This window comes from Caloenas nicobarica, chromosome 4 (genome assembly GCF_036013445.1).
Source record: "Caloenas nicobarica isolate bCalNic1 chromosome 4, bCalNic1.hap1, whole genome shotgun sequence".
In the NCBI taxonomy this organism is placed as follows: Eukaryota; Metazoa; Chordata; class Aves; order Columbiformes; family Columbidae; genus Caloenas; species Caloenas nicobarica.
Window position 1 is genome coordinate 75,323,923 of NC_088248.1, and position 16,820 is coordinate 75,340,742.

A 16,820-nucleotide genomic window follows, 5' to 3' on the forward strand; every position below is an offset into this window, starting at 1 on the left:
TGCGTGTGCCTACTGGGAATACACGCTCAGCCTCACTACTGCTTGGACCTGGGGCCATGGAGCTGCAGCAGCCTCGCTGCTGGATTTGGGAACCCCTGACACTGCTCATCTGTATAACAGCTCTTGGAGATTCTATACAATGTCTGCTCTTTCATCAGAAGTGTTTTAAATCATTTTAGAAAAGGAACTTTAATATCGTTCAGAGGCTGAATTATCTGAGAGCTGAAAGATAATTAATGGATTTGATAAGGTTCTCAAAGAGCTAGCATTAGACGATTTGCATAGAATGACATTTAGCATGCCATATTTCTTAGGATGTGCACTGCAAACATGACTAACAATTGAGGTAGCTTGCAAATGTAACAAGCAATTTACAACAGATTATGAATATTTTTGAATAGCGAGATAGAGTTTTCAGGCCACAGCTTCAATGACTTGCTGAATATAAGTTTTTATATCTCCATGCTCAAAGTTGCCTGTTGGACAGGTGTGAGATTGGCCATCGGCGAGATCACAAAAAAGTAAGCTGCAGAGTGCCTCATCATATAGGCAAAATAGAGTATATGCTTCTTGACAAAATAGAAAATATGTTTATTATACACACAGGTTCTTCCAAAACACAGACCAAGACTTATTATCCCATCAAGGAGGACAGACCACAGGCCTCATGTCATCTTTCAGAAACGGATAGAAAGTCCATTTTCTCAAATAATTGCTTTACAGTAATTTCTTTCAACACATGGAGAGACTTCTCTGTCTAGAAATAGCAGTCACTAACCTCTATAAGTAAAAAGAAAAAAAAGAGAGAAGTTCTCACATACTTCAGTGAGGAGCGTTATAAATACACTTACAGAGAACATAGGTTTAAGAGAAAAGACCAGGTAATTTCTTTTCTAAAAAAGATTTTTCTAGCCCCTAAGCCAGGTAAGGAAAAGGTTATGTAGAAAAAATCTAAGCGAAAAAATTATTATCAGATTTATTATTTGCTTTTCAAGAATCTATTATTTCTCCTTCATACTTGCCAGTTTCAAACCCAATATCCTACAGTTCTTTCATTCAGCTCACACTTTGAGAATAACAATAAGCCAGAAAGACTCAGAAAAATGTCAAAAAAAGCCCTGAAGTAATCAGTGCTTAGTTATTACAGTAAGATACCTTAAAATATATTAAATTGCAGACCTGTCACTGGGACTCAGCGTTGAAAAGAGATGCAGAAATCAGACAATACATCATCCTTTCCTTTACATTGCGACATCCTTTACTTTACTTCACCTTGCAACAAGACTTCTAATGGCTTCTACAGAAACACTCTCATGAAATAATTTCACTTTCATACATTGTGTAAATGAAGAAAAATGGTGAAAGAACCAGCAGAGAGGAACAGAGAGCAAGCCTACATCCATTACCCAAATTCTTATTAACCAAATGAAACAAAATATAATGTATTGAGCTTTTCTTTTTGTATATTTTAAATGTAACTGTAAGTGTTAAACCCAAGTTATCCCAGGAAAGCTTTTAGATACTAATGGCTACAAACCCTTTTTGGTGTTGTTTGTTTTTTGCGGGTTTGCGTGTGTGTGTGGTTTCTGTTTATTTGCTTAGGGTTTCTTTTTGTATTTTGTTTGTTTTTCCTGGTAAATCAGGGCTGCTGAAAAGTCCATTGCAGCTGACTCTGCTAAGTGATTAAATCTGAGGCATCAGTGTAACACGCTATGTAAGAATGTATTCACACCCTGGACTTAAATATAAATAAGACAGGCCTACTAGGAATGCTTTCAGTGTGAGAAAGGATGGAAATTCGGGAAGAAAAGGCACAGAATGGATAAAAGTAAGTATAATCAAGAAGGACAAGCAAACAGAATATTTTGAAGCAGGTATTCAGGGACAGAGAGGGATTCAGAGAGGTGTGTAACCTACTGGCAGAGAAAACAAGGGCAACAAATAAGGTATGTTAAGTTCGTAAAGTAAAGAGGGAAAAAAAAGAAAAAAAAATCAAGAAAAATCCCTTTTTTTTTTTTTTACTTCATAGCATAATCTATGAAAACATGAGAGATAAGCAGAAGGACTTTATGGGAATACAGAAGTATGGTGAGAGAAGGAGGTGGAAGTAAGAAGGGTTAACAGGGAATGGGAGATCTAAAGACACCATGCAATAGGTGAAATTTCAGGCCCTGAATTGCAAGGAACAAAAAATAAGTGTATGACCACTGAAGGCAGCAAAGAAAAGGAGAGACAAATGGAGAGAAACTAGAAAGGAGAGCAGCACAGACTCCTTGGGAAACAGAAATGGCAGGTAAGACATCGGGCACAGGCTGAAGCACAGGAGGGTCCATCTGAATATGAGGAGAAACTTCTTTCCTGGGAGGTGCCAGAGCCTGGACCAGGCTGCCCAGAGAGGTTGTGGAGTCTCCTTCTCTGGGGACATTCAAAACCGCCTGGACACGACCCTGTGTGATCTGCTCTGGTGACCCTGCGTGAGCAGGTGGGTTGGACTGGATGATCTCCAGAGGTCCCTTCAACCCCAACCAGTCTGTGATCCTGTGAAGAGTTCGCTTTGAGACAGTAAAAAAAGAAAACTGATTGGATTAGGCGGCAGTGAGAAAAAACAAACAAACAAAACTAAAGAAAGTGGGAAAGTTTCAAGCCAGGCAAAATCCGAGCAGGCATTCTCTGCTTCGGTTGGGAAAGTCAAGACCTCCAGGCAGCAAGTCCTAAAGACTTGGGATAACACACAACTGTGGGGACCGGGTTTGAGGAGGGAACTGTTGGTCTAAGATGGTGTAACTGAAATAAAATTGTACAATTAGGAAAGGTCTCTTAAAATACAAAATGACAGCTGAACTGGGGTGCTGGTTTAAGACTCAAAGATTGCTGGGCCTTTGGCCAAGAGTTCGGCAGTCTCCGGGACGGTTACAAGTGACAGTGGATGTGACATTACACACACCGACACAGAATCTGTAGGGATTGTATTAAAAAAGTTTTTAAAACTAAGTATTTAAGAGTATTAAAGAAAAGCATTAAAAATACTACTTCTTAGTATGGTCCATCACAGAGGAAAAAAAGTTACCAAGAAAGTTAAAGTCATTTTAGTGTGTCAGGTGTTGATATACACTTTCAAGCTTACTGACAGTCACAGAGTACCTGGATCACATTCTTTTAATGCAACGTGCATAAATCTATAGGAACAAAGAATTAAGTCTCCCTCAGGTTTACATTGTCTTTAAACATAAAAAACATCAGCATCTATTTTCTGACCCTTGATTGAAGTATAAATTTCAGATTATGGTGTGAAGTTGTACCTACTCTGCTTGAAAAGCAAAAATTTAAAACACATTAACCAGCTGCAAGACTAAATCGCGTTTTTAATGGGAGTTTTAGCTATATGCCAGAAAACTTCTAGAAAAATCATATTAAAATCAAGCAGTCACTAACACATACCTACAAGATAGAAATTGCTGAAGTCATTTAATAGATAGAATAAATTTACATAAATATAATCTATTTCCTTATCTTGCTTTCCTTGGCACTCTAGACTGTTTCTTAATAAATTAGACCTGAGCCCAACACACCAGCAATTCTTTGTAGACTTTTGTGTGAATCACAACTTGAATGACTTCTTCACTGGGAACTTTCTTCTTCTTTAATTATCAATAAGGGACCAGTTGCACTTAGACACTGATGCTATGAGAACATGCCCAACCGTTTCCCTCCCCAGACTGCATTTCTTATTTCTGAGTTCTTACTCCTTTCCCTGCAATTCTCAGGCTTCGTAGTTTCAGGGCTTAGGGTTATTATAACTAAAAGCATACACAAAAATCTCACTCTTCCAAAAACTTCCATCTGCAGAAGACTCTCTGCTTTCCCTCACCTCTAATGTAAGACAACATGAATGACAAACATCAGCATTTCTTAGGTCTCATTTATTCCCCGTGTGCTTGCAGATCTTTTACACAGCTCTGCCAACATGGGAATAAATACCCACACAGCAAAGTATTCCATGGCATAGCAATTATATTAATTTCACTTATATGGTTTTGAACTGAGGCTTATTTTCCTATTTTGACATTTTTAAGACCTATGAGGTTGAAGTATTCCTATTATGGAATTATTATGGGATACATATATATGCATACATACTTACACAATTAAGAGCTTTATGCACAAAATATATACTCTTTTTTTTTTTTTTTTTAATTGTGTGAAATTAAGGAAAAAAAACCCCACTATCTCATTTCTCTTAGTTGTTTGAGTTTTTTTTAAATTCAATTTTGTAAATCAAAACTAGCATCTTAGAGCTATATATTCTTTACATTCACATTCATTACAAATTCAGCTCTCGGTGTCACTGAGCTAAATGGATCATTTCACATTGCACCAAAGCTGGTCTACTTTACACAGCTCGTGTGTTTGGTATCTCCTTCTCTCCTGATTATGGCCTCATGTTGTACAGACCCAAAAATCTGCTTTACTCTTCTAACAGATTTTTTTCAAGCTTGAAGTGTTGCCTGTATCATTCTGCATAATACTGTTTAAGATCTTTTTTCCTTTCTGCTTCCTTAAATACAGATTAAAAAAAAATAATAATAATAATAAAAGGCTTATTATCAATTAAAAAGTCAGAAATTCAGTCAAGAAGAAAATCAAAACTCTCCACAGCAAATCCTCTCAGATGCCTCTAGCTTTACAAAGCACAAATCTCCAAAGAAATCACTGTTAACTAATACAAAGCTCTAATGATAATAAGAAAGATAATAAGGAGCTCTGATACCATGCTAATGAACGGGGTACATTTGTCTAGATCAAAGAGCATGTAACAGGTTAGGTTGGTGCTCTGAATCCGGAGACGGTTCCTTGGGAGCAGCTGGAAAAGCAGAGTCAGCATCACAGCCCCAGAGGGAGAGAGCTGTAAATTCAGAGGGAACGAGGGCACTCATGTAAGTGCTGAAGATGCTGTACTAGAGTTTGGTATAACACAAAGTAATGAAGGGAAATGGGAAGCTGAAGTACTTGACAAGTGAAACCGTGTGCCTGAATAATCAGGCATCAGCAGCAAAATTTAAACAAATAAATAAATAAATAAAATTAAATTAAAAAAAAACCCCACACCACCAAGACCCACAAAAAACCTCAAAAATACTGGTGTAACACTATACTTAGAGTATAAAGCAAATACTGGAGACACCATCCCTGAAGGTGTTTAAAAGGCGTTTAGACGAGGTTCTTAAGGACATGGGTTAGTGCTACAGTATGGTTATTGTTGGACTCGATGACCTGCGGGTTCTCTTCCAACTGAAATGATTCTGTGATTCTACATGAGTAACTTGCTGCTCCTTCTGTTCTCAGAGCTCGCTGGGATTTTTTGATAAATTTTGTTAAGAAAATGTGGCTTGCTGGAAAATATCAACCATTTGAAACTGAAGCTTACCTCAAAAAACATCAGTTACAACAGTTATCAGGTTATGGTTGGACTCAATGATCCTGAGGGTCTCTTCCAACCAAAATGATTCTATGATTCTATGACTTATTCTGACATACAGGCAATTGAATATTAAAAAACAAAACAGGAAAAAAATAAGAATAGGAAGACAATGAAACCAAATATACAAATAGTGGTTAGGAGGAAAAAAGAGCCTCAAGACAGAACAGACCGGAATATTTACAAATCAGCATTCATGTATACAAGATTTTAAGCCTGCCTGCTCATATGATCATTTGAGTCCAATTTTCACAAACTGAAAAGACATCATATAAGTGCTGTGGGTCTAACACACTGAAAAAATCAGTATTTTATGCCTAAGTCCTTCAAACTCTTTTTGAAAGCTCACCCAGAGATCTGCCAGTCTTGTTCTAAAACCCAGAACTGGCAATACTGGCAGATGGTACCTTTAGATTATAGGATTTACAGTGGAAAAAAACATGAAAGGTACTTAAATCTGCTGCAATAAAAATAATCAAAGACAATAAAAGTGAAAAGTTTTGTTATGGGCATATATTGAAAACTTATTTTTCCCCTACCACACATATACATTTGAAAGCATCTTACATACATTTTACCTTGTGAAGGCAAATTGTCAGATGATATCTATGATCGCATGGATATCCATGATATTTTTGAAATTCAAAGCCTTCATTTTCTTATAATACCAATTTAAACTTCAAATATTAAACTGTGCAAAACCAGGATTATTTCTACCAGTAAAGAAAAAGGTATTATCCCACAACTGAGTCCCATGCCCAGCTAGGCAAATTTTTGTAACACTGTGTATCTTGAAACTTGTTGTTTAACCTTTGCGGTATGCAAACTAATGTCAACATTTATCTTATTAGCACCCACATAGATTTTTTTTTTAATATTGCTATTATCTGTATATTTTCAGACTTTGATAATCTTGTACATACATCAATATAGACCTGAAAACACAAGTAGTTCTATATTCCTGTACTATTCGGTTGAGAATTGTTACATTGTTCACAAATATATGTGCCACAATCCCAGTTCTAAGTTTGCATCCACAGGCTTTAAACTGCTGCTCAAATTTAACAAAGTGAAAAATCATGTCCCAGCAGAATAAAAAGCAAGTTGAAAATTAAACAGTAAGCTTTGACACTGGGCAACATGGCTGCTGAGAAATATTTGAGTTCACTATCTGGTGACAAAACAGCTAAAAGGAAAACAAAACAAAACAAAACAATGAACACATTTTATTGTCAAAGGCAGAACATGAACTGGCTGAAGAAAAGAAGCCAGAGAGTTGTGGTCAATGGGGCAGAGTCCAGTTGGGGGCCTGTATGTAGTGGAGTGCCTCAAGGGTCGGTACTGGGACCAGTGCTATTCAATACGTTCATCAACAACTTGGATGAGGGAATTGAGTGTACTATCAGCAAGTTTGCTGATGACACCAAACTGGGAGGAGTGGCTGACACGCCAGAGGGCTGTGCTGCCATCCAGCGAGATCTGGACAGGCTGGAGAGTTGGGCAGGCAAAAATTTAATGAACTATAACAAGGGCAAGTGTAGAGTCTTGCATCTGGGTAGGAACAACCCCAGGTTCCAGTACAGGTTGGGGAATGACCAGTTAGAGAGCAGTGTAGGGGAAAGGGACCTGGGGGTCCTGGGGACAGCAGGATGACCATGAGCCAGCACTGGGCCCTTGTGGCCAAGAAGGCCAATGGGACCTGGGGTGTATTAGAAGGGGGTGGTCAGTAGGTCAGAGAGGTTCTCCTTCCCCTCTACTCTGCCCTGGTGAGACCGCATCTGGAATATTGTGTCCAGTTCTGGGCCCCTCAGTTCAAGAAGGACAGGGAACTGCTGGAGAGAGTGCAGCGCAGCCACAAAGATGATTAAGAGAGTGGAGCATCTCCTGTGTGAGGAAAGGCTGAGGGAGCTGGATCTCTTTAGCTTGGAGAAGAGGAGACTGAGGGGTGACCTCATTAATGTTTATAAACATGTAAAGGGTGAGTGTCACAAGGATGGAGCCAGGCTCTTCTCGGTGACAACCAATGGTAGGACAAGTGGCAGCGGGTGCAAACTGAAACATAGGAGGTTCCACTTAAATATGGGAAGAAACTTCTTCCCGGTGAGGGTGCCAGAGCCTGGCCCAGGCTGCCCAGGGAGGTTGTGGAGTCTCCTTCTCTGCAAACATTCCAACCCGCCTGGACACCTTCTGTGTAACCTCATCTGGGTGTTCCTGCTCCGGCGGGGGATTGGACTGGATGAGCTTTTGAGGTCCCTTCCAATCCCTGACATTCTGTGATTCTGTGATTCTGTATTCTCATTGCCATTTACAAAGATACAGGTATTTTAATACTCCTATGTCATATTACAGCTATAATGTAATATAGGACATAGCCAACAAAATGAAAATCTAACATGTGTAGGTCAGAAACCATTCAAAAAGCAATTGTTTCTTGTGATAAGTACCGTCACATTCAGGTGGTGACAAAAACACTGTGGCTGTTTTCCAGACATCAAGGAATGAGTAGTATTGCTCCAGTCCATTATCAGAGCAGCTGATACATGTGTTTTGGAAGAAATCTTGAAAAGTATCAAATAAAACAGTTACCCAGTTAAGAATTTTGTTCCACATACCTTGTTTGCGGACATCCTCTACAGCAGCCACCAATTCCTCCTTGAGATCCTGGCTCTCTTTAGCGATTTGATCTCCTTTCTCCAAAAAGTTTTGAGTGGCCTGTTCCACCGAAGCAGCCAACACATGAGCCTTCTTAGAGCGCCCTTTCTTTTTTCCAGATGGTCCTTTATTGCTTGTGTTCACAAGCGTTGTTACCTTTGGATGAGAAAAACAAGTTTTTTTGACTCTTCAATTTCAATTGCGCAATAGATGGCCACCTGGTTCAATAACACCACTATTTTCTTTACCCTTGAAATGATGTAACAGTCACATGTATCGAACATATAAAACATAAATTTTAAAATCCAAAGCATGGCAGCATGGACCTCAAAAAAGGTTTTTTCCTTTCAACCTCTATCTAGTCTGGATTAAGCAAATCACAGTCAAGCAGTGAAAGAGAAAATGATAAGAAACAGATATGGAAGGGATTTGGTGCTAAAGCATCATTTTTCTCAATGCTTTTCATTTTTTAAAAAATGAATAAACCAACAAAATGAAAATCTAACCTGTGTGGGTCAGAAACCATTCAAAAAGCAATTGTTTCTTATGATAAGTACCGTCACATTCAGGTGGTGACAAAAACACTGTGGCTGTTTTCCAGACACCAAGGAATGAGCAGTATTGCTCCAGTATATTTCTAATATATTGGCATAAGACAACAGCAGATAATGAAATGATCCCACTTTCTCCTCAGTATTTAAAAAGGAAGAAAATCTGTTTCCATGTTTGTAGAATCTCCTAAAGGATTTCCTTACTGAGCTGTTAATAAATTAATTAGAAACTTCAACCACAAAGCTTAGCAGGATGGTACAGTGTGTACCACAGCTTTTTGCTGGAGCAAAAAACCTTCTATCGTTTCACCAGTAAAAGTCTACGTTTCTGTAAACCAGGAATATTTAATCGGGTAGTATCAGGTGTTCAACTCATAAATAAACAGCAATGGATCCATCGTGCTCAGGGCTGCAAACCAGGATACACACCAGGGCAGCTGAAGTGACTTATCACTGTGTTAACCCAGAAATTAATTGTAAGAAAATAAAAAACCTTTGCTAAAAACACAGTGCACACTACAAAGCAAAACATTTCAAAACAAAGTATAAAAATTAATTGTCATCCCTTCCATATGACGAGATGCATGACAAGGTGTTTGGTACAGTGGTGACCAAGGAACTTTGTGGCTTCCTTTCTTGTTTGGTTTTTTTCCCTCTTTGAGCTAGATTTTTTGTTTAAATCACATATAAAGCTATAGACTATGGAGGAATAAAAATTAAAAAAAAAATAAAAGAAAAAAGAATCAAAAGAATCAGGGCTTGAAAATACCATATGATATGCATGGATGAATGGATGTATTGGGTGAGAAAAATGTATTCCAGAGCCTTCTTTCAGGAATGAATCTGCCTGGTTCCAGAAAGGTAATATTCTTCCATTATCTTGTTGGTTGGTTGGTGTTTTTTTTTTGTTTGGGCTTTTTTGTTTGTTGTTTATTTGTTTTTCCCACTATTTATATTTAGAAATAACCTTTTCTTTATTAGCTTTCCCTTAAAATTATCTCCTGAAGATCCTTTTGTGGTCGATCATTGCCCATTTAAGGAATTTAGGATTTTATAAATAAACAAACTAGGCTACCTCTGTAACTCAGGTTTGGCAAATGGAATGGATTTGTCTAGCACATCATAAGGATGACTAAGAAAAGCTTTCACGTACAGCAGGCAATAAAATTGTTCAAGCATATGCTGAAATTCACATAGGAGACTCAAAAATGAAGGCAATGTCAGAAGTTTATATTTATTTGGACTTATTGAATACATTAGAACTAGACTGTCAGAATAGTTCAGATAATATAGCAAAGAAATAGCTAAAAAAATGCTCAGAATAGCAAAAACACACAGGAATTGTAGCTGGCAGAAGAATTGCTGAAGTCCTGTGAAGGCACAGAAATTTCTTTTGGAACTCCAAAGTCTCAGTTTCCCGTTAAAAATCGTCAAAATCCCCATTACTGGATTGCACAGTCAAAGAATGGGAATAAGGACAACAGCTGCTGGAAATACAATAAGTTTGTGCCTAGGAATGGACAGTCAATGAGACATCACTGACAAGGACGGGAACCTAGAAAATCAGATTGAGAACAAGTAAATAGGCATTAGATTGGTAAATAAAGTTAAAGAAATACTGAATAAATATTTTACCATGAGAATCTGCAAAATGTTTTGGCAGTATATATAATTATTTATATATATATAAAAAAATATAAATATAGAGTGAGTGTGTGCATGTTCTTTAACAAAATGTTTCTACACATTGGATTTACTAGTACAACAGTCTCAGAAGAACCAACGGACCATTTTACACACAGTCCCCATAAAATAACAATTATCTCCAGCCAATTTTAAATAATACATACTCAGATAGAAAAGTAAATATCCTGATTTAGTTTACATCAGTTGTGTTGAGTGACAAGAGAGGCCTTCCTCCAAAAACCAAAAAGTATGAGGTAAGTCCTGCAAACACCCAGTTCTGGAATGGGTAACGTGTCACATGCAAAGAAAAAAATAGTATTTGGTTGAACATACATAGATTTTAATTATGTGAGTTTTGTTTAACAAGAGCTGGCTGGTCATCAGTTATCACTGGTTTGGTTGTGGGTTTATGGGTTTTGTTGATTGGTTGGGGTTTTTTGCTGTTGTTTGTGTGTCTTTTGGGGGTTTTGTGTTTCTTTTGGTTTGTTCGTTTTTGTTTGTGGTGTTTTTTTCTGTTTCGTTGTGTTTTGTTGTGTTTTGGTTTTTTTTACCTGTAATAAAAATAATATGTTTTCAAAATAGGTTAAACGTATACTTTTCCAACAGAAACAGAGAAAAAAATATCCATTTAAAAAAAGATAAAAGAACTCTTTTGGGGAGAGAGGGAGAAAGCTGAGAGTGGATTGTTTTTAAATAAAGTATTCTCGCAACAAACATTTGTTTCATTTTCTTCCTAGCACATCGGTATCTAATTATGGACACCTGCAGAAATGCAAACACCATAAAACAATAAGAAAAGCTTATCAGAACTTCCCAAAATACATGGAAATAATTATAAATTAAAATGAAGTATTTCATGACGTTAATGCTTTTTTTTTAAACATAGGACAATTGCTTTGTCCTATGCTGCTTAATACACAGAAATACAGAAAAATCACTTAAAGCTGCACATGTGTCTATCAGTGCTCAAATTGTTCTCAGTAAAGAATCTTTATCAGAGTCTGTGTCGGGTTGATGTGGACGTGCACGTATTAAAGATCAAGAGGACCAGTGCTGCATAAAACCTTTGTTAATGCACTGAGCTGCTACGAGTCCAAAAGTAGCATAACACAGAGGAAATTCCTAATTGCCACAGAAGACAGAGAATTTTGCCATCACTTCTTATGACCGACATGTAGAAAACAGCATCCCCTAGGGAAATCATCATTTTTGAAAGGTGTAATCTTCTTGATCCAGATCCCATCATAAAAGTTTTGCTGCTGTTTTTCTTATTTTGTTTTGTTTCTTATATATGTGTGTGTGTATATATATATATATATATATATAAAAACATGACTAACGTGTCAAAAGCTCAGCTTCAAATGTAATAATGAAATCATATAAAACATGTGCCAGCAAGAGAGCACAAGTTCCAAAATGATGCAAGGGACATTTACCTTAATGATTTGTAAATTTGAAGCAAAGGCTTATAAATTTTAAAGAATGGAGATCTACAAACACAGATTACTTGAAGAGCAACGTCTCACTACTACCTAAACAAGAGCATCCAGATAGTAGGAATTTTTTTTTTTACATTTACTTTTCTTACAAAGCGGTGACCTGGCACACACAGGTAACATCATCCACAAGAAAATGAAGAGCAAATCTTGAGTATAACTGGACTCTCAGATCTGTTTTATATGTATTTAAATCCCATTGAATACAATAAGAAGAAAGTGAATTAATGCTTCTTATAACCACGTTGGTTACTATTCTCTTTTTTTTTTTTTTTTTTAGTATGTAGCTTTTTTTAATTCAGTTCTACAATCTGAGATCAGTAGAACAAGAAGGCCATATTGGGAAAACCCCTTCTATCTGGAAGCATTCATGGGATTATATGAAGCCCTAGTAGCCTGGGGTTTTTTTCTAAATATTTAAAATAGATTTAAAAGTAAATGGAGACACTGTAGTTGCTGATTTTGTTGACAGAATACACTTCAATAATTAAAAAGACTGGTAACTGGACAATTTTCTTTTTCTCTTACACTCTATGTATAGGAAAACACTAGCAGGAACAGTCAGAGTTTTCAAATTTCTATTTGGAAAAAAAAAAATCAACTTAAATATTTGGAACTTTAACGCAGACTTAAAATATTTCTCCGTGAAAAAAAATTTCTTAGGAAGAAATTTTTAAAAAAAGACTAAGATCAAAGAAAAGGCTGGTGTAGATTAATGAAAAGGTATTTCTTAATAGAATCAAAAAAGGAAGAGCAATATAACCTTCAGTGTGCACCACTGAAACATCTTAACATCTCCTGGTGTAACGTGTCCTGTGGATGGGGACAGGAGAGAAAAAACATCTATTCTAGTCCCAGCATTGTCACTTGGGTCTTTGACCTTGTACACATGTCTCCTATCTATGATTTAATTCCATTGCTCTATTCCAGACACTTCAAACTGCTTTGAAAATTATTCAATATCACATTCACTTCAATGAAATTAATAGATAAAACTAATGATCTTGTTGAATCAGGGTCCCAAATTAACTTTATCAAAATAATGCTGTTCATTCATTTCAGAGCCGGTCTAGAAGCAAACACTGGAGATTAGTTTCCTTAAGAAAATTTAAAAAAAAAAAAAATCCAAAATGCACACACTACACCCAGATTTAACACATGCATCTTTTAGCTACTTTTACCAAAAGTATAAATTGAAATCTCTGCCACATATAACTTGCACGTAAAAATACATGTCCTTCCAAAAAACCTCCCTGTTCTGAATTTATCAATGAGTGCTACTGTAAGAGTAAACACAAAGATAACAACGTGGCCTGGCATGGACTCCTCCCGTATCAAAACTAGATCATGTGAACTTATGAGAACAGCAAAAAGTCTAAAAACTTTCACATGTTTTAAAAACTGCAATTTCTGACTCAATAAGAAAGTCTCTGGGTGTGGAGTGACACATAGGGTAAAGAAAGCATTACGAGCAAACACAAAGAGTGCACACATTCCTCTGGAAATGTAAATATTTTCCAAAGAGCATGACAAAATTTCCTAGTCTTGTGCCATGTGCTAGAAATCTCTACAGTAATTGTTACTGCTAGGTGTAGGATGCTGAGCACCTCATTTTATGAATATTTCAAGAGGCTGGACCAGACCCTTTTCAGTGGTGCTCAAAGACAGGATGAGGGGCAACAGGCACAGACTGAAACACAGGAGGGTCCAGCTGAATATGTGGAGAAACTTCTTTCCTTTGAGGTGCCAGAGCCTGGACCAGGCTGCCCGGAGAGGTTGTGGACACGATCCTGTGTGACCTGCTCTGGTGAAACTCCTTTAGCAGGTGGGTTGGACTGAGAGATCTCCAGAGGTCCCTTCCCTGTGATCCTCTTTATGCATTGAGTCAGAGAAAACTGTCATGAGCTTATTGCACTACTGAAATAATTCTATAGTGAGTATGTATTTTGTTCCCCTGTATCTATTTTTAATCTCCATATTAGGGACAGAGATGATCTGGTGCCAACAACGGAGTGCACCCTCAGTAAGCTGCAGATGATGGATTGGGAGATCCCTTGATATGCTTCAGGGCAGGGCTGTCTCTCATGGGAACCTTAAAAAAGCCAATGAGGACAAGTGCAAAGTCCTGCATCGGTAAAGAAGGAACCTCTGGCAACAAGACAGGGACCGACTGGCTGAGGATATAAAAAAAAAAAAAAGTGATTTTCATTTATAAGGCAGATTTTACTTAAAGACTCCTAAAATATTCTATAAACTTCATTATGATGGCCCAGTTAAAAGATCAAAAGAAAGCAGAACTCTGGACCCTGCTGATGCAAAGGAGATCTCCCGGTTCCCAAGGAAGGATTGTAATCAGTGAACTGAATGCTAACTGGAATGGTGGGGTTTTCCTCTCAAAATGAAGCTGGACCATCACACAGCAACAGATAGAAGACTGATCTCGTTGACGATGTCCCTACTCATTGCAGAGGTTGGACTAGTTGACCTTTAAAGGTCCTTTCCAACCCAAAATATTCTATTATTCATAAGACTAAAAGGTAGCACGCAAGGAAAGAAATGGTTCTCCAGTCTGGGGTTGGGAAATGGCAATTCTGGATTCCAGTCTTTGCACTAACAGGTTGGATTCTGCAAAATTCAGAGTACTCACAAGAAGAAAATCACTCACAAAAACTGGAATCTTGCAATTTTGCCCACCTTGTGTCAGCTTCTTTTAAATTACATTAAATTATCAGTTTGAAATGCTAAGAGAGCAAGTCTCTTCCAAAATTAGAAGCATCATCCAGAAAAGTCAGCTGTCTTGGGGAAAGACTAGTTAATGCAGACCTCACCCAAAATGTTGTACAATTAACAAATATATCACTTAATAATTACCATAAGCTCATTTGGCAACCCTATAATAATCCTGACTTTGTGATCACACCAGGGAACCTTGCTCTCTTCTTTTATTAAAGAAGCTCCACACAGTTCCAGCACAGATCTCTGTTGGAAAAACAGAACTTCACTAATTAATAGTTGAGTCCCATCTCAAATTAAGTCTTCCTTACACAGTTCAATGACAGAGGATGTTGGGGTTTTTCAAAGGGTGGACAGCACTCTCTTTGCTTGTTTTTAAGAAAGTAAAAGAGGTAAATCACGTACGGCTACGCAAACATGCACATCATGAAAACCATTCACATAAATACTTTGGTTTGGCTGCAACAAGAGAAATGAATGTAAAGGGGGTTATCTGAAATATCATTAATTATTTGCAAGAAATTTCACTATAGTATTGTGCCCCCTCTATTTTCAAATAAATATTCCTTGTTCTTCCCAGTGGCATTTCTTGAATGTGAACAGCTACAAGTTATTCCTCTCTTCTCATACACCCATATATCACCAAGCTGCTGGAAACACTCAATGACCTGAAAAAAGACAGCCCTGACATTTTAGAGTAAAGGCCCTTTTGCTTCTAGATATAAAGCTACGCTTCCACTCGAACGCATTATCTTATTGCCTCACTGGTTACACTAATGGCATCCCCCTGAGCATTGTTTTTCAAAATCTTGTTTCCAAAAGAAGTTTGTTTAATCAAAGAAGGGGAAAAAAAAAAAAAAAAAAAAAGCAATGCAGCTGTCTGGAAAATTAGAATTTTATTTTCCAAACTATCTCATGGTTTGGTTTTCTTTTTTTGGTTTTCTTTGGCCAGAGGGTAAAACAGGGACTTTTCAGAATATTTTGTGAAAGAAACAGATTGTGTTTTGGGTTAAAGCACTGGCATGGCTGCAGGAAGGTTGAATTCAATTCCTTGTTCAAAATGAAGTAGAGAACAAGACCTGAACACTGTGTTCATGACCTTCTTCAGTTTGACCATCCAGAACCAGAGGAAAAACACATTCCTACTCTGCACAACATAAACTTCATGATATGGCTCATGGCCATAGATCATTAGGTAATCCTAACCCAACTATCGAGCAAAATAGCATTGAAAATACTTTAAACTAGCTACTTCTCTATTCACATACAAATCAGAGAAGCAGCTACTTAAGGTTTTTTGGGCGGTTTTGTTTGTTTTTCATATTTGTGCTTGTTCTCTAGCACTACATAAAAAACTTGGTCTTTTTCCTTGTTATACCACTGTAATTCTGAACAAAGATGTTCTGCTGAGCACAACTCAGTCTTTAATATAACTCCTTTTTTTATAATAATTGTTCTTCAATTTTCTGTATCAACTTCAGTAATTTGCCACTGTCCTTAGCCTATAAATTGTAACAGTTAGTTTTCTCCTAACAGCTTACATCATTAACTCTTGTAATTATCTCTGCATAATTAGCACCAGCTGTCTACCTAATTCATAAAACTGTAATTCCTTTTCTATTACATATAGATATTTGAATTTTCATTGAGAAATATAACTTTCACTATCCACATTGAATTCCAGTGTTTTAACACAGTCTTTTTGTATTTTCTCCAGTACCCTTCAGTGTTTGCAAACACCTGCTGGTTAGAAGAATTAATAAATAAGCACACTATTCTCTCTAATGCATAAATTATTAGCTAAGATGTTAAAAATTGCCAGTGACACACTTACCTTTTGAATGTAAAGTACATCGATAACCCAGGCAACACTGATTAGAGCCAATATATTTCCATCCAATCTAGCTGAAAGACAGTTGGCTGCTCTGATTCACCTTTCTGGTGCCAAATACAAATTCCTAAATAAATTTGCATTTTTCTATTCTGTCTTCATTATGTACCTTTAGGATGTAATTTAGAGATAGCAACACCGTTACTGTTAATTTATATTCTTCTTATCAGTGTTCACACCATGGGAAGAGGCTTATATATTAACCAATGTGAATGAATATTATGCAAGTCACTTCTAAGGTTGTTCAGCTAGTATTTTAAAGTTCTTCAAAAGTATCTTAAAGTCCTCCAGCAAGTATGCATTCTCTGTGGAATCTCCTACTACTCATTCTGTCA

At 37.1% G+C, this 16,820-nt stretch overlaps 1 protein-coding gene across 1 annotated transcript in view; it reads right to left on the reverse strand.

Annotated features, from left to right (window-relative positions):
• The window catches only part of CTNNA2 (catenin alpha 2), a 498,767-nt gene that overhangs the window by 386,157 nt on the left and 95,790 nt on the right, over nt 1–16,820 (reverse strand). Inside the window, exon 3 of the mRNA XM_065633244.1 lies at nt 8,089–8,284. Coding sequence (XP_065489316.1) covers nt 8,089–8,284 — 196 coding nt within the window. The remainder of the gene's footprint in view (nt 1–8,088; nt 8,285–16,820) is intronic.